At 45.1% G+C, this 25,838-nt stretch overlaps 2 protein-coding genes across 8 annotated transcripts in view; one reads left to right on the forward strand and one right to left on the reverse strand.

Moving 5' to 3' along the window:
• The window catches only part of OSTF1 (osteoclast stimulating factor 1), a 73,388-nt gene extending 69,557 nt beyond the window's left edge, over positions 1-3,831 (reverse strand). The window contains exon 1 of the mRNA XM_073634207.1: positions 3,675-3,831. Coding sequence (XP_073490308.1) covers positions 3,675-3,708 — 34 coding nt within the window. The 5' untranslated portion in view covers positions 3,709-3,831. The remainder of the gene's footprint in view (positions 1-3,674) is intronic.
• The window catches only part of NMRK1 (nicotinamide riboside kinase 1), a 56,581-nt gene continuing 34,467 nt past the window's right edge, over positions 3,725-25,838 (forward strand). The window contains exons 1-3 of one of the 7 annotated variants that reach the window (XM_073634166.1): positions 3,739-3,957; positions 20,048-20,142; positions 23,533-23,586. In XM_073634166.1, the coding sequence (XP_073490267.1) occupies positions 23,558-23,586 (29 nt within the window). In that variant the 5' untranslated portion in view covers positions 3,739-3,957; positions 20,048-20,142; positions 23,533-23,557. Of the gene's footprint in view, positions 3,958-20,047; positions 20,143-23,532; positions 23,587-25,838 lie in introns of all 7 variants that reach the window. The other 6 variants (XM_073634156.1, XM_073634146.1, XM_073634137.1 and 3 more) reach the window with 6 other exon arrangements.

Genomic DNA, 25,838 nt, shown 5'->3' on the forward strand with positions numbered 1-25,838 from the left:
GAGGTTGTACATCCCAGACAACCACTTTTACCTACAGGTAAGCCTATATTAAGGCTTACCTGTAGGTGCTGGAAATATCTCCTAAACCTCCACGGTTTAGAAGATATTTACAATAAAGCTGTGCGCCGATGTCTATGGCGCATGCGCACTTTAGAAAGGGCAGATCGTGCCGTTTCTAAAGGGGGTCATGATGTGACTGGCAGCATGCACGGGAGTGATGTCACATGACTCCGGACAGTCACAGAGCCGGAGTTCACGGCCCCAGAAGGAAGAGGGGTGAAGATGGATGCTCAATGCTAGTGGGGACATCGCAGGCTTTGTTTTCAGGTAAGTGACACATAATGGGCTACTATGTGGTGCATAGTAGCCCATTATGCTTTACCTTTGCATAGAAATAAAGAGGAAGTAACACCTATCAGGGTTTACTTCCTCTTGAATGTAGCAGTTTTCGGTTGTTAAAGAGCGGGGCTGCCGTGTCCTTGACAACTGATGACTCATTCATCAGTCAGTAGGGTTCCCCACTGACAGATGAATGTAAACAAAACCAGGGACAGCTGGCTTAGCCACCAGTGGTACAGAAGCATTCAATAACTTACATAGATGGTAAGGTGCACACTGCCAGGTCGAATGGATGGATAGCTCAGTCCCTGGATTGCCTGAGGGGTCGTGACAAGGGACGGAGTCGGTGACAGCCGGGGAGACCCACTCACGGGCCGGAGGAGACCCGCACAGACTCAAAGTGGACAGCAGATGCAGGCGAAAGTGCTCCGCAAAAAGACACAGACAGTGAGGGCACCGGAAAGCTGGAGACCATGCAGCCAGAAAAAAAAGCCATAAGACATAGGATAACTATAATCCAAACTGGGAGGATACCAACTCTGTCCAGGACTACATGACCTGAAGAAGGGGTTAAACCCCAAAACATGTAGTCCTGAACACAGTCGGCATCCTCCCAGTTTGGATTATAGTTATCCTGTGTCTAACGGCTTTTTTTGGGGCGGCATTTTCTCCAGCTTTCCGGTGCCCAGAGTCTGTGCGTGTCTCCTCCGGCCCGTGAGCGCGTCTCCTCCGGCCCGTGAGCGCGTCTCCTCCGGCCCGTGAGCGCGTCTCCTCCGGCCCGTGAGCGCGTCTCCTCGGCTTTCATTGGCTCCATCCCTTGTCAAGACCCCTCAGGAGATCCAGGGGCTGAGCCATCCATCCATTCATTTGACCTGGCAGTGTGCACCTTACCATCTATGTGTGAGTTATTGAACGCTCCTGCATATCTCCACCTTTATTTGCTCCAAGCACCTATTGTTACCATGTACACACTTAATCGGACCCTGATGATGATGTTTTAAACAATAAATTGTTTATCTGCTTTGGATTGCATGGATTTATCCTTGTTTCTACTACCTTGGAACAGCGCTCCCTTTATGTGTTTTAGTTCATTCTCATTAGCCTTTTGAGTTGGAGAACAGCAGCCAGTGTTGTATTGACTACAGGAGGAGGGGGATATGGGACTGGAGGAAGAGGACATAGGATGACACCATGGTCCTCCTAGATGTGGGGGCAGCAGTGCTGAGTGTTGGGTGTGCTGTGTTTCTTCATCACTTGGTCTGATCCAGGTGGTAATACTACACAGCACACTGATAGATGATAGAGACCCCCCCTCCCTGTATGACGAAAATAGGTATCAGTAATTGGTATTGGCGAGTACTTAAAAAAAATAAAAGTATTGGTACTCGTACTTGTTGCTAAAAAAAAAAAAAAAAAAAGGGAAGGAGGTGGTATCGGTGAGTGCATCCCTACCATCTAGTTCAATGCAATGCACAGGTAGCAAGGTGTTGCAGCATTTTAGGGTTAAATCAGGCAATATAATGCCTCCTCATTACCTGTCAAATGCCTCTGAAAAGCGATCTGAATGTGGACGAGTGTGATAGGGCCCTAATAATAACATTTACAGAGCAGTCAAGTGGCCCCAAATCACAATGCAGTGGAGACTAATCGAGCTTCATCTAAATAACATACCTGTAAGCCAACCATGGCTTCCACAATGCCCTGGCCAGAAAAGTAGCAACTTGAGAGATCCGCTCCATCCTGCTTATTAGCAGTGATTGGTAGGCACAGAGCAAGTGATGTAGATTGCCTAGGCTAGGTGTAGACATTAGGGATGAACTCAGGCATGTTATAATACGAGTCTATCCCACCAAGAAGTTGTCAAAGCCGACAGCCAATCATATGCGGCAGGAGCAATCCCAGCCCGGCAGCTGCACGTATGCACGGGGTGTGTATATGTGCAGCAGCAGGGCGAGGAATGCCTCCACCATCTATGACTGGCTGTGGGCTTTGACAGCTCAGATGTGTTTAGACTTGCCTGAGCTCATCATTGGTAGAGAGTAGTGTGGACATCCTCTAAGCATCAAATATTGTGATTTTCTTCACTCCAATCAGCCGTGAGCTGGGTCATTCACCATGTAAACAAAGGGGTGGGATGCTGGTGATGTCAGCGCCCTTTTAGTCCTACATCACACTGAATGCAGCTTTGAAATTGTGTGACTTCACTTGAAATCGCACAATTTCAAAGGAGCATGTCAGTGCAACTTCAGGTGTGTCTTGGCTAACATCTGTGCGACTTCATGCACAGTGGTCTTTGCAAGTTCCACCTAAAAATCACCAAAAGTAGTGCAGGAACTACTTTTGCAAAATCGGCACGCCACCGCAAAGTCTGCATTGCACCAATTTTAACAGTTCTATTTCTGTCAATAAGGTGACCTGTCAAATCGCATGACAAGTTGCAAGTCGTGTAAACGGGGGCTTGTGGACACATGCTGGTATTTAGTAGTAATGTCACTGACTAAATATGGGTATATGTCTATAGAAGGGTACTGGCATCACCAGCAACCTGCCCCTTTGTTTACAGGGTGAATGACCTACCTACAACAGATTGGACTAGAAGAAAAAAAGAGAAAAAAAAAGTGTAATTCTGATTGGATAGAGATGAGTTTAGAGGATGCCCAAGCTCATCAATAGCTAGGAGAAAGTGGCACTTTATTCATCACAATCATCCTGTGATTTAATAACACTGACAAGGCCCCTCCTGAATTTGTTGAAGTATAAACAGGTATACTTAGGCAACGAGAAGTTGATAGGGCACCTCCTTACTGCCTGTCAAGCATCCTCTGAAAAGTGATCTGAACATGGATCTCTCTTTATAGGGCGCGGCAAACGTTTTGTTCCATTGCCGATCCAGTTTGTGAAAATGCCAAACGCCTGACTGTGGTGCCCATGCAATGACTCCAAAACGTGTCCAGATCACCAATATCCACAAGGAGGCAGGTTGGGAACTCACACCGGCTGCCTGATCCCGGCCACTGATCGGCCAGGCAAGCAGCATTTTCAGGAGGCTTCACGTGACATGACAGTGAGTATTGGGGAAGTTGGTTGAGTGTGATCCTTGGGTGTGTATGTAGAAGTGTGTGTGTGTGTGTGTGTGTGTGTGATGGGTGTCACCCCTCACTGACAATACAAGGCCCAGGTCAGATCTCCGGAGAGGTGGTCATAGGAGGTCCCCAAATCATTAGAGGTCTCCTCCCGGGCCAGTGTCTGATCAGCAGCACTGCGGGGGGACATCAGCGGGTCGGACCGTCACAACTTCCATTGCAGGGGGTGGCATAAGGTCTCCCCCCTCTTACCTGGCTTCACTGGTTTGGGCGGCGGCTTGGACATGGTGATCGGAGCGGAGAGGCGGCGGTGATCGGACACAGGGCGGTGATCGGACACAGGGCGATGATGGAGGAGGCTGTCAGAGCCGAGTCCTGAGAATGAGGAAGTAGAAGAAGGGGAGGGGCCGGGCCTGTCACCTCCCTCATCCACGCATGCACCCACAGGCACACACACACCTCATGTCACCCTCCCCCTGACTGCAATGACATCCGACTCTTCCTTCATACACACCTCTCCACCGCCGGGGACTAGGTACATTCTTCTACTACACTCCACCTCGTATTTCTTATGTGCTATCCTCTTCATAACAAGCCTGACATCACATCCTGCACAGCCACTGCCTCCAGGGTACACTACTGCTTACACCACTGTAGGTGGGCACCTGGGAAGAATGGTATAGGGCTATACCACAAAGCCAGGGGCCAGACAGGACTCACATGGGCAGCGCACAGGTCACCAGAGACGGGTGAATACCATAGAGCCAGGGGCCAGACAGGACTCACATGGGCAGCACACAGGTCACTAGAGACAGGTGAATACCATAGAGCCAGGGGCCAGACAGGACTCACATGGGCAGCACACAGGTCACCAGAGGCCTGTGAATACCATAGAGCCAGGGGCCAGACAGGACTCACATGGGCAGCACACAGGTCACCAGAGACAGGTGAATACCATAGAGCCAGGGGCCAGACAGGACTCACATGGGCAGCACACAGGTCACCAGAGGCAGGTGGATACCATAGAGCCCAGGGGCCAGACAGGACTCACATGGGCAGCACACAGGTCACCAGAGACAGGTGAATACCATAGAGCCAGGGGCCAGACAGGACTCACATGGGCAACACACAGGTCACCAGAGACAGGTGAATACCATAGAGCCAGGGGCCAGACAGGACTCACATGGGCCGCACACAGGTCACCAGAGGCAGGTGGATACCATAGAGCCCAGGGGCCAGACAGGACTCACATGGGCAGCACACAGGTCACCAGAGACAGGTGAATACCATAGAGCCAGGGGCCAGACAGGACTCACATGGGCATCACACAGGTCACCAGAGACAGGTGAATACCATAGAGCCAGGGGCCAGACATGACTCACATGGGCAGCACACAGGTCACCAGAGATAGGTGAGTACCATAGAGCCAGGGGCCAGACAGGACTCACATGGGCAGCACACAGGTCACCAGAGGCAAGTGCATACCATAGAGCCCAGGGGCCAGACAGGACTCACATGGGCAGCACACAGGTCACCAGAGACAGGTGAATACCATAGAGCCAGGGGCCAGACAGGACTCACATGGGCAGCACACAGGTCACCAGAGGCAGGTGGATACCATAGAGCCCAGGGGCCAGACAGGACTCACATGGGCAGCACACAGGTCACCAGAGACAGGTGAATACCATAGAGCCAGGGGCCAGACAGGACTCACATGGGCAACACACAGGTCACCAGAGACAGGTGAATACCATAGAGCCAGGGGCCAGACAGGACTCACATGGGCAGCACACAGGTCACCAGAGGCAGGTGGATACCATAGAGCCCAGGGGCCAGACAGGACTCACATGGGCAGCACACAGGTCACCAGAGACAGGTGAATACCATAGAGCCAGGGGCCAGACAGGACTCACATGGGCAGCACACAGGTCACCAGAGGCAGGTGGATACCATAGATCCAGGGGCCAGACAGGACTCACATGGGCAGCACACAGGTCACCAGAGGCAGGTGGATACCATAGAGCCCAGGGGTCAGACAGGACTCACATGGGCAGCACACAGGTCACCAGAGACAGGTGAATACCATAGAGCCAGGGGCCAGACAGGACTCACATGGGCAGCACACAGGTCACCAGAGGCAGGTGGATACCATAGAGCCCAGGGGCCAGACAGGACTCACATGGGCAGCACACAGGTCACCAGAGACAGGTGGATACCATAGAGCCAGGGGCCAGACAGGACTCACATGGGCAGCACACAGGTCACCAGAGGCAGGTGGATACCATAGATCCCAGAGGCCAGACAGGACTCACATAGGCAGCACACAGGTCACCAGAGACAGGTGAATACCATAGAGCCCAGGGGCCAGACAGGACTCACATGGGCAGCACACAGGTCACCAGAGACAGGTGAATACCATAGAGCCAGGGGCCAGACAGGACTCACATGGGCAGCACACAGGTCACCAGAGGCAGGTGGATACCATAGAGCCCAGGGGCCAGACAGGACTCACATGGGCAGCACACAGGTCACAAGAGACAGGTGAATACCATAGAGCCCAGGGGCCAGACAGGACTCACATGGGCAGCACACAGGTCACCAGAGACAGGTGGATACCATAGAGCCCAGGGGCCAGACAGGACCTACATGGGCAGCACACAGGTCACCAGATATGGGTGAATCTCCTCTTGTTCCCTGTGTGCTGCCCATGTGAGTCCTGTCTGTGTAGTTCAGAACATCCCATGTAGTTCTTTTTCTAATATTTGTGCCTTGGTGATTTACACTGATCAGCCATAACATGGCCACCCACCATAACCCACCAAGGCATGGACTCCTCTAGGTATGTTATGGTCACCAGTAGCAGCCCTAGTTCACACTGAAACAATTTGTCATGCGATTTACGTCAAATCACATAAGTCACAGCCTATTGCCAGAAACGGCACCATTTTAATCGGTGCAACGCCGATTTTGTGGTGCCACACCGATTTGCAAAAGTAGTTCCTGCACTACTTTTGCCGATTTCAGGTGCGACTTCACTAGACATCTGTGCATTAAACCCCACAGAGGTCTTTCAAGTCGCACCAAATGTCGCATTGGACATGCGCTTTGAAATTTCAGATGAAGTTGCACGATTTCAAAGCCGTGTTCAGTGTGAACGAGCCCCCCTTGAGGGTTCCCAAGGGAACTTAAAGTAAATAAAGGTATAGAGATGGGGTGGTTGGCGCTACCCTAAAAATGTGAGTACCAGGAGGGTATGTGATCAGAAAAGAAAAATGTATATGATTGTGTAACAAGGAAATGTCTATAATATGCAACTACACATTAATGTGCTATCCCAAAATGGGTATATGTGAGTGTACCCTCCAGGGATGAGTGTAACCGTATCCTTGCACGGATGTGATAAAACAAATGACAGTTAATGTAAACCACATGTGAAGAAAGTGTTGTGCGTGATCACTCAGACTTTTTTTTTACAGCACAAAAAAAGAAAACATCAGTGCTGACCAAATGCCACCCAAAGAAAGCTCTATTTGTGGGAAAAAAGGGACATACATTTTGTTTGGGTACAGCGCAATTGTCTGTAAAGCAGTGCTGTATTGCAAAAAATGGCCTGGTCATGAAGGGGGGTAAATCGTCCAGAGGTCAAGTGTTTAATGCAAAAAAGGGTCCTCCAGCAGGTCAAAGCCATAATGTGCTAGTATGCTCAGAAAACTAGCACATTATTACAGACTTGCTCCAGCCCATATTACTTCCCCCAGTCGTCCTCCTGGGTTAGCGGACTCTGGCCATTTGAATGGCTGAGCTACGATGACGTCATTGCCACACGTGTGCATGGGAGTCAAGGCCGCGGCACAGAGCTCTAAAGGGATGGCATGACTATGCTGTCCCTTCAGAGCGCATGCGTTGGTGATGTCACCAGCTCCTGCTCACTGGGATATCTCCTAAATGGTGACATTTAGGAGACATGCAGGTAGGCTTTATTATTTATAGTCTTTCCCCCAGCCTCCTCGCTCATCCTTCCTCACAGGAGAGCAGGAGGCTACACGGCTCTGGGTGGACAATGGAGGGCTGGAGCTGGCCAAGTTAACTTTTGAAGTTTACTGGCAGATGATTGGTTGCTAGAACAAGGGGCGGTCCTAGCAACCAATCACCAGCTTGGTATTATGGAAAGATGTCTCCAGCAGCTTGTTCTCCTGCCCCCTGTCCAGAGATGTGCAGCCTCCTGTGTACACCTATGCAGGTAGGAGAAATAAGCATTTTTTCCACTGCTGTATGTAGGGAAGGGGGGGGGGTGAGGTAAAGGGGGCAGAGGGCATTGCTATGGGGGTGAGTGGGGTGATGTCAAGGGGGCAGATGACATTGCTAGGGGGGGGCAGAGAGCACTATTGTGGGGGGGGTGTCAAACGAGCAGAGGATATTGCTATGGGGATGGGGGCAGAGAGCACTTTTGTGGGGGGGAGATGTCAAATGAGCAGAGTACATTGCTATGGGGATGGGGGGGGGAGGCAGAAGGCGAATTGTCGGGGGGGGGGGGGGGGGTGATATCAAAGGAGCAGAAGACATTGGTATAAGGGCAGAGGACACTATTGTGGGGGTGAGGGGAAAGGGGCAGAGGGCCAAGAGGCAGAGGGCCAGAGGACACTACTGGGGGGGACAGAAAACACTACTGGGGGGGTAATGTAAAGGTGGGGCAGAGGACACTGCTATGCTATGGGGGGAACAGAGGGCCAGAAGACACTACTGTGGGGAGGGGTGATGTGAGGGGGGCAGAGGTCATTGTGTGTGGGGGCAGAGGACACTAATGTGGACAGGGCCAGCGCCAGCATAAGGCTGCTTAGACAGTAGCCTTAGAGCGCCAGGATATGGGTGGTGGTGGTAAAATCAGAATCCCCAGCTGAGGCTGCAGAAAAGGGACTCTGGGGGGGGTTCTGTCCTCAGTCCCTTTCTCTGTCTCGAAAGTGAGACATCGGGGGTCTGTTTAGACCCCTGTAATTTCACCAGCGCTACCCAACAGGGCTCCTAAAAAATAATATTGTAAAATTGAATTTTAAAAAAAGTTGCAAAAATTAATAAAAAAATAAGATAATAAAAATAAAAACTACTGACACCATCCACTGCTCTACTGACACCAACCACTGCCCTACTGACTGACACCATCCATTGCCCTCTTGACACCAACTTCTGCCCTACTGACACTGTCCTCTTTTAACCACTTCAGCCCCGGAAGGTTTTACCCCCTTCCTGACCAGAGCACTTTTTACAATTCGGCACTGCGTCGCTTTAACTGCTAATTGCGCGGTCATGCAATGCTGTACCCAAACTAAATTTGCGTCCTTTTCTTCCCATAAATAGAGCTTTCTTTTGATGGTATTTGATCACCTCTGCCATTTTTATTTTTTGCGCTATACACGGAAAAAGACTGAAAATTTTGAAAAAAATGATATTTTCTACTTTTTGTTCTAAAAAAAATCCAATAAACTCAATTTTAGTCATACATTTAGGCCAAAATGTATTCGGCCACATGTCTTTGGTAAAAAAAATGTCAATAAGTGTATATTTATTGGTTTGTGCAAAAGTTATAGCGCCTACAAACTAGGGTACATTTTCTGGAATTTACACAGCCTTTAATTTATGACTGCCTATGTCATTTCTTGAGGTGCTAAAATGGCAGGGCAGTACAAAACCCCCACAAATGACCCCATTTTGGAAAGCAGACACCCCAAGGAAAATTGCTGAGAGGCATGTTGAGCCCATTGAATATTCATTTTTTTTGTCCCAAGTGATTGAATAATGACAAAAAAAAAAAAAATTACAAAAAGTTGTCACTAAATGATATATTGCTCACACAGGCCATGGGCATATGTGGAATTGCACCCCAAAATACATTTAGCTGCTTCTCCTGAGTATGGGGATACCACGTGTGTGGGACTTTTTGGGAGCCTAGCTGCGTACGGGGCCCCGAAAACCAATCACCGCCTTCAGGATTTCTAAGGGTGTAAATTTTTGATTTCACTCTTCACTGCCTATCACAGTTTCGGAGGACATGGAATGCCCAGGTGGCACAAACCCCCCCCCAAATGACCCCATTTTGGAAAGTAGACACCCCAAGCTATTTGCTGAGAGGCATGGTGAGTATTTTGCAGCTCTCATTTGTTTTTGAAAATAAAGAAAGACGAGAAAAAACATTTTTTTTTCTTTTTTCAATTTTCAAAACTTTGTGACAAAAAGTGAGGTCTGCAAAATACTCACTATACCTCTCATCAAATAGCTTGGGGTGTCTACTTTCCAAAATGGGGTCATTTGGGGGGGTTTTTTGCCACCTGGGCATTCCATGGCCTCCGAAACTGTGATAGGCAGTGAAGAGTGAAATCAAAAATTTACGCCCTTAGAAAGCCTGAAGGCGGTGCTTGGTTTTTGGGGTCCCGTACGCGGCTAGGCTCCCAAAAAGTCCCACACATGTGGTATCCCCATACTCAGGAGAAGCAACAGAATGCATTTTGGGGTGTAATTTCACATATTCCCATGGCATGTGTGAGCAATATATCATTTAGTGACAACTTTGCGCAAAAAAAAATAAAAAATTGTCTCTTTCCCGCAACTTGTGTCACAATATAAAATATTCCATGGACTCGACATGCCTCTCAGCAAATAGCTTGGGGTGTCTACTTTCCAAAATGGGGTCATTTGGGGGGGGTTTGAACTGTCCTGGCATTTTATGCACAACATTTAGAAGCTTATGTCACACATCACCCACTCTTCTAACCACTTGAAGACAAAGCCCTTTCTGACACTTTTTGATTACATAAAAAAATAATTTTTTTTGCAAGAAAATTACTTTGAACCCCCAAACATTATATATTTTTTTTAAAGCAAATGCCCTACAGATTAAAATGATGGGTGTTTCATTTTTTTTTTTTCACACAGCGATTTTTCAAACGCATTTTTTGGGGAAAAAACACACTTTTTTAAATTTTAATGCACTAAAACACACTATATTGCCCAAATGTTTGATGAAATAAAAAAGATGATCTTAGGCCGAGTACATGGATACCAAACATGACATGCTTTAAAATTGCGCACAAACGTGCAGTGGCGACAAACTAAATACATTTTTAAAAGCCTTTAAAAGCCTTTACAGGTTACCACTTTAGATTTACAGAGGAGGTCTACTGCTAAAATTACTGCCCTCGATCTGACGTTCGCGGTGATACCTCACATGCATGGTGCAATTGCTGTTTACATTTGACGCCAGACCGACGCTTGCGTTCGCCTTAGCGCGAGAGCAGGGGGGACAGGGGTGCTTTTTTTTTTTTTTTTTTTTTTTTTTTTTTTTTTTCTTTATTATTATTATTATTTTTTTTATCTTATTTTAAAACTGTTGCTTTCATTTTTTTTTTTTTTTAAATCATTTTTATTGTTATCTCAGGGAATGTAAATATCCCCTATCATAGCAATAGGTAGTGACAGGTACTCTTTTTTGAAAAAATTGGGGTCTATTAGACCCTAGATTTCTCCTCTGCCCTCAAAGCATCTGACCACACCAAGATCGGTGTGATAAAATGCTTTCCCAATTTCCCAATGGCGCTGCTTACATCCGGCGAAATCTAAGTCATAAAATGCTCGTAGCTTCCGGTTTCTTAGGCCATAGAGATGTTTGGAGCCACTCTGGTCTCTGATCAGCTCTATGGTCAGCTGGCTGAATCACCGGCTGCATTCTCAGGTTCCCTGTTGAGACAGGAGAGCCAGAGAAAAACACGGAAGACGTTGGGGGGGGGGGCATTCCCTCCCACTGCTTGTAAAAGCAGTCTAGAGGCTAATTAGCCGCTAGGATTGCTTTTACATGAAAGCCGACCGCTGGCTAAAAGAATGATACCAAGATGATACCTAAACCTGCAGGCATCATTCTGGTATAACCACTCAAAGTTGTGAATGGTGTACCTGAAGACAAAAAAATGGTTAACAATAAAGCACAGTAAACGGTAAAGTATAAAAAACTGCATACCTGAAAAGCAAACATGATAAAACATAATAACAATAAAACATTGCAGAATAGAATACAGTAAAAAAGAGCAGAACTAGAGAGAGAGAGAACAATAAAACGACAACTATTATTTTTTATTTTATATTTTTGCTTGTGTTTTTTTTTTTTTTTTACACTTTTTTTTGTAACTAACTTTTATAACTGTAACCGGTTCCAGGTTCGGGTCTCTCAAAATGCGATGGCATCTTGGGAGACCCTGTGAAAGTGTGCCTAGTCTGTGCAATGCTGTACCCTACGCTAATACTCAACTAGTGAATGGTAGCATTCAAAACATTCACCAATGCAAAGACCAGGATTGTCAGGACAGGAGGGACAATAATAGCGGGTGTCACGCCTATATCCGCGCTTGCTGCAGACACAACATCTTTTTTGGGGGGGTTCGTTGGGTAGGGGTACTCGGGAGGACATAAAGAAAATGCCTCTCATGCAGCCGACTGCATTTGGTTGGGGATGTGAATGGGGGAAGTACGGGTGCTGCAGAAGTGGTGGGTTCCCAATTAGGATTGGCGAATGCAGCAGGAAGGGCATTATGGGCACGACGGGCCTGTGTTTGTCTTTTTGGTGGCAGCGGGACACTACTTGTGCTTGCCACCTCACCAGCTTGAACTGCACTTATGGGACTCGCCACGTCGCCAAGTGTTACTGCAGTGCGGGTTTGACTACGACCAGGGTGTACTAGGCCGCTGGTGCTTGCCAGTTCACCAAAACGCTACCAAAAAAACTGTTAGCGATCGCAGGGATCAGGCCTGACTCTGCGAACGCTGCAGTTATGCGTTTAGTGTTTTGTAAGTGACAGTGATCGATCGATACTGCACTTGGGTGGGCTGGGCTGGGCCGGGCGGAGGGGCAAAACGCAGGTGCTAACAGGTATCTGGGCTGATCCCGCTAACACTGCGTGTTTGGGAACCCTAAACTGCTGGGGACGCTAGTATAGATCTGATCGGATCAGATATTGATCCGTTCAGATACTATACCACTAAGGGAGGTGTACGGTGCGTGCGTGGGTGTTAGCAGTACTGGCGCTAACCTGACGCTGCCTGGGGCTGGTGCTTGCCAGTTCACCAAAACGCTACCAAGAAAACTGTTAGCGATCGCAGGGATCAGGCCTGACTCTGCGAACACTGCAGTTATTTGTTTAGTGTTTTGTAAGTGACAGTGATCGATCGATACTGCACTTGGGTGGGCTGGGCTGGGCCGGGCGGAGGGGCAAAACGCAGGTGCTAGCAGGTATCTGGGCTGATCCCGCTAACACTGCGTTTTTGGGAACCCTAAACTGCTGGGGACGCTAGTATAGATCTGATCGGATCAGATATTGATCCGTACAGATACTATACCACTAAGGGAGGCGTATGCTGCGTGCGTGGGTGTTAGCGGTACTGGCGCTAATCTGACGCTGCCTGGGGTGACGCATATCACCGCCGGGCGATCAGGGGGCTAAACCTTTATTCGGTAATAAACGGCGGGTGCCCTGACACTATAAAAAATAAACGAACTAACCAGCGTCACCCGTAACAGTTATACGGTGATCAGTGGTGAAAGGGTTAACTAGGGGGCAATCAAGGGGTTAAAACATTTATTAGATAGTATATGGGGGTCCCTGACGCTATAAAACGCTGACGGCGAACCTAAATATTTACATCCCTAACTAGCGTCACCAGCGACACTAATACAGCGATCAGAAAAATGATCGCTTAGTGACACTGATGACAGGGGGTGATCAAGGGGTTAAAACTTTATTAGGGGGGGTTAGGGGGGTACCCTAGACCTAAAGGGGGCTAACACTCACTGCCCTAACACTGTAACTGTCACAAACTGACACCAATCAGTAATCAGAAAAAAAAAAAAAAAAATACTGCTTGGTGTCAGTTTGTGACAGGGGGGGGGTGGTTGGGGGGGGATGCTGATTGGCTGCTGGTTTTCCAGCATGATCATTTGACAGCTGGTCGTGAGATCGACTTCTGCCAAACAAGGACCTGCACACATGGGGCCAAATGTCGTCTGGTTTCTACTGTACCGGCTGATTTAGGCCGATATTCAGCTTGTGTATACAGGGCTTTACTTTTACTGGCTGGCCTGTGGCTCCTCTTATGGAAACCCAAGCCGAGCAGCTAGTGACTAGGGATGAGTTGAGGATTATTGGTGAAAAGATCTTCTATTTTCCCTATATTTTAGGCTTAGGTGAAATATGCATGAGTGAAATTACCTTTAAGAAAGCCTTCCCATATTGCTTTGCAGAGTGATTTTTGTTATTTGATTTTTCACAGATAAAAAAGCGAAAATAAAGGCACATGCATTTTCTATTGAAATCAATGGAAACGCATGAAAACAGGCATTGACACGCTTTGTAATTTTGGATTGCATGTCCACATGTGGAAAAATGCACATCAATGTCCGTCAATACTGGTGACCTGCCAGGCTGATTTGAAGACAGAAGATAGGAAATAACCCTCCCATTCTTTTAGCAGAGGTCTGTTAAATCATATGGCATGCACTTAAAGGGGTTGTAAACTATTCTATGCATTAAGGTGAAAAACCTTTTGTGCTGCAGCACCGCGCCCCCCCTCCCCCCTTTTCCTTACCTTAACCCAATTGTTCCAGCGACGGGGCCAAACCCAGCAGCTCCAGCCGCTGTTTCGGGTCCTCATTGGCTCCCGCTGCTGTCAATCAAATCCAGTGACATGGGGGCGGGGCCGAGTCCTGCTGTCTGTGTCAATGGATGCAGCAGTAGCGCGCCCGCATGAGTGCCTCCATGGAAAGCGGCTCTCTGAGGGGGCACTCGAGAAGAGGAGGAGCGCCACGGGGGGAACCCCAGAAAATGAGGATCAGGGTCAGGTAAATATAACATGTTTGTCTTTTTGTTTTTTTTTAACAAACCTTTACAATCACTTTAACCACTTCAATACAGGGCACTTATACACCTTCCTGCCCAGACCAATTTTCAGCTTTCAGCGCTGTCGCAGTTTGAAATACAATTGCAAGGTCATCCATCACTGTACCCAAACTAAATTTTTATCATTTTGTTCCCACAAATAGAGCTTTCTTTTGGTGGTATTTGATCACCTCTGCGGTTTTTATTTTTTGCTAAACAAGTAAAAAAAAGACCAAAAATTTTGAAAAAAATAAGAGTTTTGCTTTTGTTTCTGTTAGAAAATGTTGTAAATAAGTAAATTTTCTCTTTCACTGATAGGCACTGATAAGGCGGCACTGACAGGCACTGATGGGCACTGGTAGGCGGTACTGATGGGTGGCACTGATATGCAGCACTGATGGGCATTGATAGGCGGCACTGATGGGCACTCATGGGTGGCACAGGTGGGCACTGATGGGCACTGAAAGGCTGCAAAGGTGGCTTTTTATGGGTGGCACTGATAGGCGGAACTGCTGGGCACTGATAGGCAGCACTAATGGGCATTGATACGTGGCACTGATGGGCACTGATACTCGGTGGCACTGGTAGGCATTGTGAGTGGGCACTGATTGGCAGCTGCCTGGGCACAGATTAGTATTTCCCTGGGGGTCTAGGGGGGGCATATCTGGTGGTCCAGTGTGGATGGCCATCCTGGTGGTCCTGGACGACATGATGGTGGTCCTGGGCGGGATCCGAGGGGGGCTGTGCTGATAAACAATCAGCACAGATCCCCCCTGTCAGAAGAGCAGGCGATCGGCTCTCCTCTACTCGCGTCTGTCAGACGAGAGTGAGGAAAAGCCGATCAACGGCTCTTCCTATTTACGTTGTGATCAGCCGTGATTGGACACGGCTGATCACGTGGTAAAGAGTCTCCGTCAGAGACTCTATACCGAGATCGGAGTTGTGGTGTGTCAGACTGACACACCGCAACAATGATCGCCGCGATGCACGCCCCCGGGGGCGCACAGCGGCTTAATATCCTGCGGACGTCATATGACGCCCAGTCAGGATATTGAAGCCACTTTCCCACCGTCATTCTGCTATATGGCGGACGGCAAGTGGTTAAAGGATAGGTGGACTTAAAGGATAGGTACATTCAATTTTTTTATTTTTTTTCTACTAGGAGCCTGAAAAAATTGCACCCCCAATCAGCGCCCTGGTAGTTCATTAAGAACTACAAACTGACTGCTGCAAAGGCTGCCACTGCTTGTGGTTCTCCCATTCACAGAACCTGACTGCGTTTTTTTTTTTCTAAAATTGTGACAGCGAGTTCAGGAGAAGATCCCTGGCTTGCTGTCACGGCAGTGGGTCAGGAAGAGGTTGCAGCAGTAGGAACATAAAGAGGAAAAAAAAGCGCTAGATTTGTATAACAATAATGATTTAACATTCAAAGTTATAAATTGAAAATATCAAAGTCCAAAAAGCAGCAGCATATAGCAAAAAAAATGCATAAAGTAGATGGAAAAAAGAGAGAAGCTGCGCTATATAAAGGTGCAGGTCAACAATGGCTTGTATATGCCAGAATAGTGAAATGCAGTTCAAACAAATCCGCATTAAACACCCAGGTGAGCTAAATCCTTATTTAGTGCCACCACCTAATAAAAAACTCGCTTACCAAATGGCAAGCGGATGGCTATAGCCCAGCCAAGGCCTTTGCTTTGAATGAAAAGAACATCCAGGCAGGTGTAGTTAAATGGAATAGCTGTATGCTCCGAACCCTTGGTGCTGTAAATCTCCCATGGGCCTCAATAATCAGCAGGGCAAAGAATGGGGTGAGGTTGGAGGCCCTGAAAGGCGCCTATACCGATAGGAAGACGCGGGAGGAATGCGGAGGGACGGAACCCCCTCAGTACAGCACAGCAGTAGGAACATGTTACATGTTCCACCCTAAAAACAGGTGGAAAATGTTCCCAAAGGGGAATTTATCCTTAGAGGAACTCCACTTTTGTTGAGGAAAAAAAAAACAATCCTCTCTGGGTGATCTATGTACATTGTAAGGATTTTAACAAATTTGTAGCAGATTCCTACCTGTTACTGTTCTGAAGAACAAACTGGTTATGGCAATGTACAAAGTGATTCTGAATGGAAGTGGCTTTTTCATGATCAGTCAGCTGATGCACTTGTAGGGCTCTAATGAGGAAAGTTGCAGGATCTGCATTCCTTTACAAGTGATTAACCCTTTGGGAGTACCTCACCAATATACACTAGCACTGTTCAATTCATCAGCCGAAAATGGCTGCAAACCTACCAAGACATGGCCGTCCACCTAAACTGACAGGCCAGGCAAGGAGCGCATTAATCAGAGAAGCAGCCAAGCCCATGGTAACTCTGGACGAGCTGCAGAGATCCACAGCTTAGGTGGAAGAATCTGTACACAGGACAACTATTAGTGGTGTGCACCACAAATCTGGCCTTTATGAAAGAGCGGCAAGAAGAAAGCCATTGTTGAAAGAAAGCCATTAGAAGTCCTGTTTGCAGTTTGTGAGAAGCCATGTAGGGGGCACAGCAATCATGTGGAAGAAGGTGCTCTGGTCAGATGAGACCAGAATTAAACTTTTTAGCCTAAAAGCAAAACGCTATGTGTCGCATAAAACTAACAACACACCACCCCCACTGTGAAACATGGTGGTGGCAGCATCATGTTGTGGGGATGCTTTTCTTCAGCAGGGACAGGGAAGCTGGTCAGAGTTGATGGGAAGATATATGAGCCAAATACAGGGCAATCTTAGAAGAAAACCTGTTGGGGTCTGTAAAAGACTTGAGACTGGGGCGGAGGTTCACCTAGCAGGACAACGACCCTAAACATACAGCCAGAGCTACAATGGAATGGTTGAGATCAAAGCATGTTCATGTTTTAGAATAGCCCAGTCAAAGTCCAGACCTGAATCCAATTGAGAATTTGTGGCAAGACTTGAAAATTGCTGTTCACAGACACTCCATCTAATCTGACAGAGCTTGAGCACTCACACTCACCTGTTCAATTCTCCAGCGCTGTGTCTTTCCCACCATGCAGCTACCAATTCTGGCAGCCGTAAAGGGGACGCCATTTTAAAGGGCTAGCATGCGAGTTTCTCAGTGTTCAAGCACCATGTCCACATGCTAGTACCCGGACCCACCTGTGTTCTCATCTAGATTTTTTCTGTGTGCTCCAGCCTTGCTTCCAGTGTATTCCAGCCAATGTGTGCCAGCCTTGTGTCCATCTATCTATCTATATCTTGCTTTTGTCACTCCATGCACTCCTATCTGCAATCCGCCTTTCTTCACCAATGAGTCTCACTTACTCTGCTCTTCGATTGTCTGTCAGCATACTCATGTGTTCTCTGGCTTTTCTCTATGTACCCTGCTGCCTAGTAAGCTCAGTGCTTCAGAACTGCTCTCTGGTGAGCCAGTGGGCTGCAACCTGACTATCACCTGCAGCACAGCATCTCCACCACTATGAGCTCTGGTGAAAACCAGGCGCCATCTTAGGTCCTACACCTTTTTCAGGGCTAAGCAAGTGGCCAGTTCAGTCCTCCGTGTCCACTTTGTGACTTTCCCCACCGTCTGCCCATCTGCTACAAAAGGTTCTGGCCAACCACTCTGGATTTATGACATTTCTTACAAGCAGTTATGTGTACGTGTGGGTAGTAATGATTTCAAATTGCATATGCAGGGTCTGCCGTGATTGTGTTTGAAGGTGGGCATGGATGGGCAGATATCTCCTTGAAAAGAACAACCATCATTTTATTAGTAGCATTGAGACCCATTGTCTACCTTTTCTTAAAGTCAGTGTTAATTTTGACATCAAATTTAAATTTAGTTTTAGTCATAGTCTTTTGACTGCCATTTTAGTTTTAGTCGTATTTTTAGTCATCTCAATTGTTTTTAGTTGTATTTTAGTCTACTAAAATCGCCTACATTTTAGTCAACTAAAATTAGGGTTACACCTATACCGTTTTTTTATCGGTGAGTACGAATACCGATACTTTTGATCAAGTGCTCACCGATACCGAGTACCGATATTTTTTGTGGTGTGCTTTGCGTCAATACAAAAAAAAAATTGGTGCAAATCAAGAATCGCATGCAATTTGAACAGGAATGCAGTGCGATTAATGTCTGAAACGCATGCAATTTCTCCCACTGCTCCTATGTGTGTGTGTGTGTATAGAAAGGGAAAAGCGCCATTTAGTGTGCAGTTTATTAAAGATGTTAGAACTCACAGTACATATCTGGCGAAATACAAAATCTGCATAGGTGTCCTGGTCCCACTGATGATAGCAAATCACGGCCACTGGAGGTGCTCCAGGGACTGGAAGAGAATTTCAGGGACGCTGTGGGTATAGGGTAGAAGTGATGTCAGCTTGGGAGAGGACCGCCAGACATCTCCTCCAGCCCTGTGAGCACCTCTAATGGTCGTGATTTGCTATCATTGGCGAGACCAGGACACCTATGGAAATTTTACTTTTGGCCTGGTATGTACTGTGAGTTCTTACATTTTTAATAAACTGCCCACTAGATGGTGCTTTTCTCTTTCTATACAAACACACACACAGTAGCGGTGGGGGGAATTGCATGCGATCCGGACAGGATTCGCACCGCATTTCTGTTCCAATTGCATTCAATTCTTTGCAGTGCGATTTGCGCCCTTTCATTTTGTATTGACGCAAATTGCGCCGCAAAGTATCAGTTTCAGTATCGGGAGCGTTTGCGCTAGTACCGCTACTTGCACAAGTGCTTGGTATCAGCACTGATATCGGTATAGGTGCAAAAATCATTTTAGTTGACAAAAATCAAATGGTTTTAGTTAAATTGTAATGCATTATTTAAGCATTTCTCTAGAATTTCAAAACGTATTATATACTCCCTGGAGTAAAAATCAAAAAACATGTTATTATTTATAGTATTAAGATTTAAACAAACTACAGATACAGATTTAGCCGTCATATAAATCGGAAGTTCACGTGGGTAAGCATCCCTCCCTCACATTTTCATTTTGTTTTCGTTTGTTGACAAAAATTCAAATAGATTTTCGTTTAGTTTTTCATCACTAGAAACATGCCGCTGGCGAAAGTTATAAAAAAAATATTTTCGTCAATGGCATGATAGCCTTTTCACGGGATAACTTTTTAAAGAGCTAGAAAATTTCCTCCTCTGATAATGAGCCCCTGCAACCACCCAAAATCTACTAATCTGTATTGGAAGTGCATTAAAACATGGAACAAGCAAAAAAAAAAAAAAAGTCACGTCAAATAACAAATCTCAGGGTTATAATAATATTTCAGAATATTTACTTTCTGAAAGAGGCTTTCCTTTTAAATGTGAATGTACTTCTTGATCCATGTGGTTTGGATATTTTACTGGTAACATGTCTCATTTCAGGTGAGGCCAAACGTCCCAACACTTGAGTCTTGTTAGCATGGAGCTAATAGGAATGAAATGTGTTATCTTCTGGATTTAACAATCCTTTTTTTTATTCTATCTGTAACACTAATGACTCAGCTATTGTTAAAAAGCCTGTACATTATGTATTTCACAATCTGCTTAGCTTGCTGAAATTTGTGAAATGCCCTAGCATACTACATTGAAATACCAGTATCAGGACACAACTGAAATACTGTACAGTAAAATGTGACTGTTTAGCAATTGAAATAAAATATGTTTGTTTTGTCTAATTCAGCACATTTTTTTTTTTGCAAGATAATTACAAGTGGTATTATTTTGTAGTGGGACATTGGGTGAATTTTAGAAGAACATTCTTCTGAATTTATATAAAGGAAATTACATAAATACAGGTAAATATATACATATCCAGTATAAATGTGTAACTGCATAAATACAGATACAATTGGAGGTGTATTTATAATAAAAAAAAAAAAAGCATAAAATTTCGCCCAGTGGAAGTGCATGCACATTTGTTCAGTGCGAATGGGGCAAAAAAAAAAAAGAAAAAAGGAAGAGTTATTAGGCTATTTCCTGCTGGTCAAATGTTTTTCATTGATTTAAAATGGAAAAATACTGCATTTATCCACTAGATGGAGCTAGGTATCATGGGAGTTTCCTACAATACTAAAGCCGCCCGTACCAATGGGTTGAGTGAAAAAAACATGACATGATTCCCCCATCCGCACACTCAATGTGGATGGGGGAACTCTCCCCGCTGAGCTATTGTATTCTGACAGCAGGGAGACTTTGTCGCTGTCAGAATACACTGATCAGTGCTGCCAGCTATAGCCTGTAGTGCTGATCCAGCAGCAAAAGTCTGACAGGGCAGTTGTACAGACATTAATTGGTAGATTGACTTCTGTACAACCACCTTGCCCATACATAAATTGAAACTCTCCCGATCCCTGCAGAAGCAGCCGAATTTCGATCCATGTGTGGCCGGCTTAAGGACCATCCAGTGCTTCACTTTGATGGCTGTGCCTGCTTCTCTTACACTGTACACATGCCTACATAGTTTGGTCAATTAATTTTGTTTGGGATTTAGCGTATTTTAGAGCATTTATAATGCTATGAACATCATTGTATTTCAATTGATTTTCCTGTTTACCACAGCTGTAAAATAATACTGCAGATGTGGACGAGGGATACAGTACATGAAAATTATTCTAACTCTAATTTTGAAAACATTATGACATTATCCACAGCAGTTAAAATAAACCAACTTGGTTGGTCTTTTGTATGTCTTTATTTTCTAACAGATCTCTGTTCTGGAAGAAAGGGGATTGGCATTCACATTCATCTGTAATTTTCCATCAGTGAAGACAGCCACTTAAAGGTTGCCTTGTCCCATCTTCCTGCTAGGTTAAGGCCTCATGCACCCTGGACGTTTTTACAGCTGCTGTTTTTGGCTTCAGATGTTTTTTCCTGCAGCCAGTAAACGTCCCAGCATGTTATCCTATGTGTTCATGCACACATAGGCTTTTATAACCAGTTTTTTGGCAGGGGCGTTTTCTGGCTGGAAAAAAAAAAAACAGAACTAGTGGGTTTTAAAGAGGAAGTAAAGTCTTTCTGTTTAATTGTACCTACAGGTAAGCCTATAATAAGGCTTACCTGTAGGTACTGTATATATCTCCTAAACTTGCACCGTTTAGGAGATATTTACTATATACTCTGCCGCCGACGTCATCGGCGCATACGCACTGAAAGAACGGCTGTTCGTGCCATTTTATCAGGGCCCTGTGCCGTGACTGGCGGCACCTGTGTGCAAGCGTGGGAGTGACGTCATTGTGGCTCCGGCCAATCACAGCGACGGACCCCATGAACCCGGAAGAAACTCCGGGGAAGATTTCAGCCCTCTCAGCAGTGTGCGGGCGCTGCTGCAACAGTTCTAAGGTTAGTATTTCATATTGAGCTAGTATGCGATGCATACTAGCTCATTATAACTTTTTTTTGGGGGTTTGCAACCTCCTTAAAGCGTTTGTAGACCGCTGGGCATTTTTTTTTACCCTGCAAGGTAAAGGCATAATGTGCTAGTATGCATCACATACTAGCACATTATGTTAAACTTGCCTTAAGACAAAGCCCTTCTGCGCTGAGATGTCAGATCTGAAGGCCACTTCCATCTTCACCCATCTTGCTTCCGGGTTCGCTGACTCCGGCTCTGTGACTGGCCGGAGCTGCGATGACGTCACACCTACGCGGGAGCTGACAGTCACAGCATGGGGCTCTGAAGAAACGGCATGGGTAGCCGTTCATTTAGAGTGCATGTGCCAGTGATGTCACCGGCTGCATCATGTACAGTAAATATCTTCTAAACGGTGCACGTTTAGGAGATATTTACATTACCTATAGGTAAGCCTTCTTATAGGCTTACCTATGGGTAAAAGTAATGCATGGAAGTTAACTTCTACTTTAAGGCCTCATGTACACTGCAGCTGCTAAACTCATGTTTAGGGTCAGTTGGGCATTTTTTTCAGCAGCCCCTGAACTCTCCTCAATGTTATCTTATGTATACATGTACATTGAGTCGTTTATAGTCGTTTGGAGGCAGTTGTTTACTGGTGTTTTTTTGAAAGCAGAAAAATCGCATTTAGGACAGTAGTTTACTGGCATTTCAAACGCTTGTAAACTAGCGTAAACGTGGTAACCCGCGTTTATAAGCATTTTTAAAAAGTGGAACATGTAAAATGTGTAAAAAAACACAATTTTCACCACATGGAGAGAGAGAGAGAAGAATGGATGGATGGAGAGAGAAGAATGGATGGATGGAGAGAGAAGAATGGATGGATGGAGGGCAATGGAGAGAGAGGGATGGATGGAGATGGATGGATGCATAGTTAACACAAAGAATCTATCTACAAACACACACTGCTCTCTCTTCTCTCACAGAAAAGCTGAAATAGTTAACACTACTTGTTTTTCTTGCATTGTGGCCATTTGGGAGGGTTATCTGTAAAAACGCTTCTAAACGCAAACGCAAACCGTCGGTTACTAGCTGTTGGTTTCCAGCGTTCAGAAGAGGTTTTTAAACGTCTCGTGTACATGAAGCCTAAGAGGAGTTTTGCAAAAATGCTCTAACTGATAAAAGCTGAAAAACGCAGCTATTCAGTGTTTATCAGCATTTTTGAGCCATAAGCTTTTGTGGGAGTATAGTTTTCCTAGAAAATGCTGAAAAACGCTACAGCTAAAACGCTGCAAAACTCATTCTATAGCTAACTTCCAGTGTGCATGAGGCCTTAAAACCAATAATGTTAGCAAGATAATGAAGCAGTGAGGGGACAACTTTAGACAAAGAGCCATTTCACAAAGACAAAAAAGTATACGCAGGGCATGTTATGCACATACTGTATATCTTACTAGACAGTGGTGTGGGATATTTTCATGGTAGATCTAAACTCTAACCTGAATACATTTATTTTGCTTAAACATGGAACATCATAAGCAGTTGTCATGTTTTTTTTTGCATAAAATACTATTTTATTCATTTTCTTTCCTTTGTTCCTCATATCTCAGTGCTGCTCATCTTCTCTAGCCTCTTTCAGACACTTCCCACTACGTGCACTTCATTATTCAGTATATAAAAAAAAAGGAATTACTATTTGCATTAGAAACAGAAGTTTAATTGCACATCCTTATATATATATATATATATATATATATATATATATATATATATATATATATATATATTATATACATATACTTATGAGTTTCTTTGCATATTATGCTTCCCATCACAGAAAGAATATAAAGGAACTGCAAGCCATGAAAACTTTCATTGTTGGAATTGGTGGGTAAGTTTGTTTTCCTATTCATAGAATGAAACAAGCTTTTGTTATGTTGAATGGAGTGTGCTAAAGTTTTTTGCATATGATTTCTTTTTTAGTTTGGGCACAATCTTACTCTGTAGTATATTATTATGGTGGAGAGAAATGCTGAACTGCTGGTAGCAAGGGATAGTATTAAGATGCCGGGGGATTTAATTAGGGTGCCAAAGCTGAAGAAGTGGAGATAGTAATTATGAATCTGGTAGTGGAGGATATTACTGTGCTGTTGGGGTGGATGATTATTATGGCTTATGTACACAGGCATTAGACCCTAAAGTGAGTTAAAGTGGATGTAAACCCAATGTCATCCTTTCTAAACTACTGCCATAGGGGTTATCTATAAGGATATACATGCCTCCTGCATGTATCTTTACCTGTCAAATGTCTCCCCTCTGTCTGTTATTAGATCTGAAAAACTGCATATTCTGTGGGTGGGTCTGTTGTCTGGAGCTCGGTGGGTGGAGTCGTGATGTCAGTAGTCTCCCCGCCCACCTCTACACTCCCCTTGTCAATATGCATTTTCTCCTGTTTATTTCTTACACTGAACTTCTGCTCTGATCTCTAACATCCAGTGAAAAGACAGGAAAGTAACCACATGACTTCAGCATGCCAAATCGTGCTGAAGTGTGGAACAGCCAATCCTTGCAGAGCTGCTGAAGAAAGGAGTGGGGGTGGGAATTAAAAAATAATGCATGTCTTAGGCTAGTGCACGAGATATGTAAATCACCTGTCACTCACAGCAAGGGGGAGGATTTGACAAAGTTTTTCTCAGTTTGTCAAGTTTTATCTCACTGAACAATAAAAGAGGATTGCTCAGATATGGATTAACTCTTTGTGGCAAGACTGGGCTCAAATGATAGGAATCTTATACTCTACAGTATGATATAAAAAAAAAAAAAATTTGGGTTTACATCCACTTTAAGTGCAGTATATGTTCAGGTGCTTTTGATTTTTTTTACTAAAAAAGTTAATTCAGGCTGCATTTAGCTGCTTCAAGTTGCTTTTGCATTGAGTTATTATATGGCTAATGGTGCAACTATTGTTATAGTATATAGGTATATTATGAAGTTGTGGGTTGTATTTATTGTACTGATGCAGGGGGATATTATTGTAATGGTACTGGTGAGCTATTATAGGGCTGATGCTGAAAGATATTACTACAATGGTTGAAGAGATTTATTATGGTTCTAGTGGTGGAAAAAAAAATATTGTATGGATTGTGGGAAATATTAGGATTCAGGGGAAATAATTATCATGCAGGTGGTGAGAGATTGTATTATGGTGCTGACAATGAGGGGCAATGGCATTTTAGTGCAGACGGTAAGCAATATTTATTATAATGTTGGTACCAGGGGGACATTATTATAGTGCTCATGGTAGGGAATTTATTTTAGTGCAGAAATATGGTATTATGTTGCTGGTAGTAAAAGATATTATTATAGTGTGAAAGGTGTGGTATAATATTATGGTGTTGATACTGGGGGACATTATGGTGTGGCTGACAGGGCAAATTATTATGGTGCTGATACTGGAGGATATTGTTACAGTTGTTATAGAGAATGTTGATGGGTTGGCTGTGTTTTTTGTTTTTTTTTAACTTTGCTTAGAGTGGGTAGGCCTTTATGTCTGTCCATGGGCCCAGTAGGGGCAATTTCCTCTGTCCAAAGTCTTATGCCCCGTACACACGGTCGGATTTTCCGATGGAAAATGTGTGATAGGACCTTGTTGTCGGAAATTCCGACCGTGTGTGGGCTCCATCACACATTTTCCATCAGAATTTCCGACACACAAAGTTTGAGAGCTTGTTATAAAATTTTCCGACAACAAAATCCGTTGTCGGAAATTCCGATTGTGTGTACACAAATCTGACGCATTAAAGTGCCACGCATGCTAAGAATAAATTAAGAGACGAAAGCTATTGGCTACTGCCCCGTTTATAGTCCCGACTTACGTGTTTTACGTCACCGCGTTCAGAACGATCGGATTTTCCGACAACTTTGTGTGACCGTGTGTATGCAAGACAAGTTTGAGCCAACATCCGTCGGAAAAAATCCATGGATTTTGTTGTCGGAATGTCTGATCAATGTCCGACCGTGTGCACAGGGCATTACAGTTAAAGCTACAATTCATTTGCAAGCTGGTTCTTTAATCAGTTGGGAAGTATAAAATAAGGAAATAAGGGTAAGAACATTTGCAATTCATAAAGAGGGAAAAAGCAA

This window comes from Aquarana catesbeiana, linkage group LG01 (assembly GCF_042186555.1).
Source record: "Aquarana catesbeiana isolate 2022-GZ linkage group LG01, ASM4218655v1, whole genome shotgun sequence".
Lineage (NCBI taxonomy): Eukaryota > Metazoa > Chordata > Amphibia > Anura > Ranidae > Aquarana > Aquarana catesbeiana.